The sequence below is a fragment of the Pygoscelis adeliae genome, unplaced genomic scaffold (genome assembly GCF_000699105.1).
Source record: "Pygoscelis adeliae isolate BGI_AS28 unplaced genomic scaffold, ASM69910v1 Scaffold103, whole genome shotgun sequence".
Classification (NCBI taxonomy): Eukaryota; Metazoa; Chordata; class Aves; order Sphenisciformes; family Spheniscidae; genus Pygoscelis; species Pygoscelis adeliae.
Window position 1 is genome coordinate 5,208,288 of NW_008824723.1, and position 4,121 is coordinate 5,212,408.

Consider the following 4,121-nt stretch of genomic DNA (forward strand, 5'->3'; position numbering starts at 1 on the left):
CTTAACAGAGGGGCACTTGGACAGACAGTACGATAGAAGTGCATTCCACTCATTGTTCTAGTAAATAGTATTTTGCGTGAAGTCTGACAAACTTTTCTATGCTACGGATGAGAGGGGTTTTTTGGGGGTTTTGGTTTGTTTTTTTTTTTTAGCAGATAGGGTATGGTCTTTCATATAGAAACAAGTAAGGCTTTTTATAAGGTAAAAATAACCTGATTTACTAAACTGCCTGATGAAGTTTTTTCCAGACTTGTTTTGGCCGATCCAACCTTTCACAGGTCAGCAGTTGAGGATGTTTAGTCAGTTTTCTTATGAGTGTGGTTCCGTTTCAGTCTCTCAATCAGTACTTCAATCTAAGGGAGAAAATAAATGAAATGGGCCGGTATGGAACATGATATGAAGGAAGCAGTCTTTAGGAAAACCCGTCTTTTGCCTCCCAGGATTTTCTTTCCTGGAAGGCTTCTTATTTCGTACCAAGTTTAGTTAACAGATGTCTGATTTATCAGCCTCATTTCTACTCTCCTTTGCCCATACTGCATACACCCTCAGTTAAGTCCCAAAGTAATTGCTGCCATGAGCAGCAGAAGTACAAGATATATACTAGTGATACATATTTACAGAGCCCTGTTATTTCTTCCCAATAGCAGTTAGTAGTAGAAGATACCAAAACCAGCTGAAAAACCTGTAGCTCTAGAAATTACATTTTTCTGTGCTCGTGGATAGATTCTCCTTTCCTGAGGAGCTTTGTGAGAATAATAGCAGTCAGATGGGCTCATATAGACTGAACTGAATAATTGGAAAACATCGTGTTGCACCCATTGACTTTATCATTCTAAAAACAGTGTCTCTCTGTCTCCTTGAAAACATACTCCACTGGCAGAGAATATGTTACCATTCAATGAAGTGAATTAATCCTTTAACTACAAGATGAAATTTTGTCATGCTTGGTAGTTACTTTGTGTAACTGTTCTCAAATTAACACACTTCTGCAACTCATACTGTAGTAGGTTTTTTATTGTTGCATATAATGGAATATTTTGAAAATGTAACTGCTGATGATCAAACTTCCTCTTGCTACATGCTTATTTCTTATGCTTGAAATACTTGTAAATTATTGTTTGTGTTTCCAGCATGAACTTTTAGATTTGAAAGAAGGTTGGGAATCGTGCTGGTGTGCCCATCAGAATGGCTACAAAAGAATCATAAAGCATTGTAGCTGTTAGGAATAACATTCATTTACCAGGTGTCTTACTGGGGAAATAGAGCAAATAATGTGGTTATAGGAGGCTGGCTGAAGGGAGCTGTTTTCTGGATTTCGATTCAGCATTCAGTATTTGATGCAGAAGGTTCTCCTTGTTTGCCACGAGGGCAACAGCTGCATCTGGTGTTCTTTGCTCACCATTCAACAAAATAAAGTTGCTTCCTTTGCTCTTTTTTCTTCTGCTACCGCCACTGGGGGAAATTACATTTCCCGAAGGTGAAGGATGTCCCCTGCTAAGCATGTATTAATGTCATCTTCCAATTAATTTTTGCCTCTGGAATGCTTGCTTCCACATCTCCTGCTGCAGTGTTGATACCTAAAAGAACAGATAACATCTGCAGCAAGCTTACAGAACAAAACACTTCTGGCTCACTATGCCACCCCATGCTTTTTATTTGTTACGTGCTGTTACTGACAGGAGATGGTGAACGTGTAGTCCTGCTGCTGTAGTAGCTTGTGGAGTTGTTTTCTTTCTACAGGCATGGTAGTTGGTTAGAAAGATACTTAATGAGGTAGAGAAGAAGGAAGTAAAAAGAGTTATATATTCACAGGTCTGACAGAGTCAAGGTTTGTTTCATGGCTTTATTTTCTGACCAGTGAGCTTCTAGCTAGATATAAAAATCATAGACTGGTTTGGGTTGGAAGGGACCTCTAAAGGTCATCTAGTCCAACCCCCCTGCCGTGGGCAGGGACATCTTCAACTAGATCAGGTTGCTCAGAGCCCCCTCCAACCTGGCCTTGAATGTTTCCAGGGATGGGGCATCCACCACCTCTCTGGGCAACCTGTGGTTTGTAGAACCACAAAAGCTGCCTTATAGACTGTAGCTTGTTGTTTAGTATTTAAAACTCTACTTCACTTAATTTTGGAAATTATTTTATGCTTTTCATTGTAGATGCATGCTTGTCAATATAAAGAACATTGCTAATTTTGCAACTTGATTTAAACAGGATAATTTGAGTCACAAAGGTTTATTTAGGTCCATGAAACGTAAATCTTCTATGAAGCCTAATGCAGAATTGAAATCTTACCTATAATTTTATTTGTATTAATATAGCAGGGCTAAGTAAGTTTCTGCTTTTCGGTTAACCTATTTAGCTGTAAAATCAATTAGTTTGCACCTCTTGTTATGGACATGGTTTTCTGAAAAAGCTTACTTAAAACATAACTGCTTTCTAGTAAACTGAAGCATAACTTAATCTAATGTAAAGAGTAAATGAAAAAAAGCACCTAGTATTTATTGTGGAATGCTGAAATGTGATAGCTCTCTAGCAAAATAGCAGTTTTTTGTGTGCATGTTTTTGTTTTTTTGTTTTTTTTTGTTTTTTGTTTTTTAATGTCCTAAATGCTTCCTGAGAGCCCAGGCTTCACTAATTTATAATTCCTTGGGCATTATGCACTGTAAATTAATTTTGAGCATATCTAATTTTTCATGGAACGCAATAGGAATTTCCTGTGGATCTGTCAGCTCAAGTTATTTTTGAGCACTTAAACTCTCCACATTGACATTCCCAGGGATTATAATATAACTTTTACTCTGATTTGTGTTTTTTCAGGTTTTACCAGTTCTGCTTTGTCTTACGGCATAGAACTTTTTCTTTCTGTGCATACTTAGGTAATTGAAGTTACTGTGTGAGGCAGAACTGAAGCTATTGCTATATGCTTAGCCAACAAAAAGCTTTCTCATGTTTATGTTGCCTTATCTTTAACATATTTTTTTTTTTTATAGTAGTGATATTGTATATGGGTTCATGAATGAAGTGACATATTCTGATATATTTGCTCCCAATATGGTCTTGTTATTGAGGTAATTTGGGAGCTCCACTGCTGAGAATATTCATTTGGAAATTAAATCCGTTGTTCTATTCTGTCTAAGAAAGCTTTGCATGTGTTAGAGTTAAGAAGCAGTAATACAAATCCTGATGGGAATTTCTTAAAGACTAGAAAGGGGAGAGATAGAAAAGGTTTGTAAATAAATAATTTTGATCTCTCAAAATTTACTTAAGTATCGTAGGCTTGGTTTTAAAGCCCAAAGGCTTGGGCTTTAAAAGGATGGTGAGGCATTATTTTTACAATTGATAATTTGATTTTTATCTCGTTAGTGGAAATGCCAGAGAAGTAGCTCTTGTGAAAGGTCACCGTCATGGGAAGGTCTTTTAACATTTTGTTTCTTCTAATTTAAAGTGTTCAGCTTTGTGTGGAGCTGTTTCAGAGATAATTATGATGTAGATATAAGCAGTTCATATTTCTTGTCTCACTGTTTTGCTTTGTTTTCCCCAAATTCTTATAGCAAGCTGCTTCTAACTAAAAATCTCTGCAATTTTTCTCCTAAGGTTTATTGGCATCCAAAGCTGTTGTTGCAGATGGTGCTGAAAAAAAGGAAGGCAACAAAGAAACAGCTCCAGTCCTGGAGCAGGTATGAAATGGTAGAGTTTGATTCTTTTGCAAGGTTCCCACTGGAGTGTGCCATGGAGATGTAGTACCTACAACATTAAAATTTGCCCCTTCAGGTATAATAGGGAACTGAAAATTGATCTTATGTTTACATTTCTGGCAGAGCCAGAAGTATGGAATTTGTCTCTAAACACAGTGTTGACTTGAATTTCAGTAATGAGCTTTTGTGTTAGAAAACTAACAGAAAACAAAGAAAAATGAAGTCTCCATGCAACAAATGTGAGGAGACCAGTGTCCCAAGGTCCAGTTTTATAGCTGGAACCATGACTGGCTTAGGAAAAGGCCCTTACACAAATTTGATTTGTGTTTGAAACAGGGTTTTTGACATCAAGTAGAACTTCTTTTAAAAGAAGTTTCTTTTATATTGTAAGAATTTGGTGTTGTAGGCTTGTATGTGTTTTATGAACC

At 36.9% G+C, this 4,121-nt stretch overlaps 1 protein-coding gene across 1 annotated transcript in view; it reads left to right on the forward strand.

Moving 5' to 3' along the window:
• The window catches only part of PHF20L1 (PHD finger protein 20-like 1), a 60,374-nt gene that overhangs the window by 18,737 nt on the left and 37,516 nt on the right, over window positions 1–4,121 (forward strand). Inside the window, exon 8 of the mRNA XM_009323362.1 lies at window positions 3,593–3,675. Coding sequence (XP_009321637.1) covers window positions 3,593–3,675 — 83 coding nt within the window. The remainder of the gene's footprint in view (window positions 1–3,592; window positions 3,676–4,121) is intronic.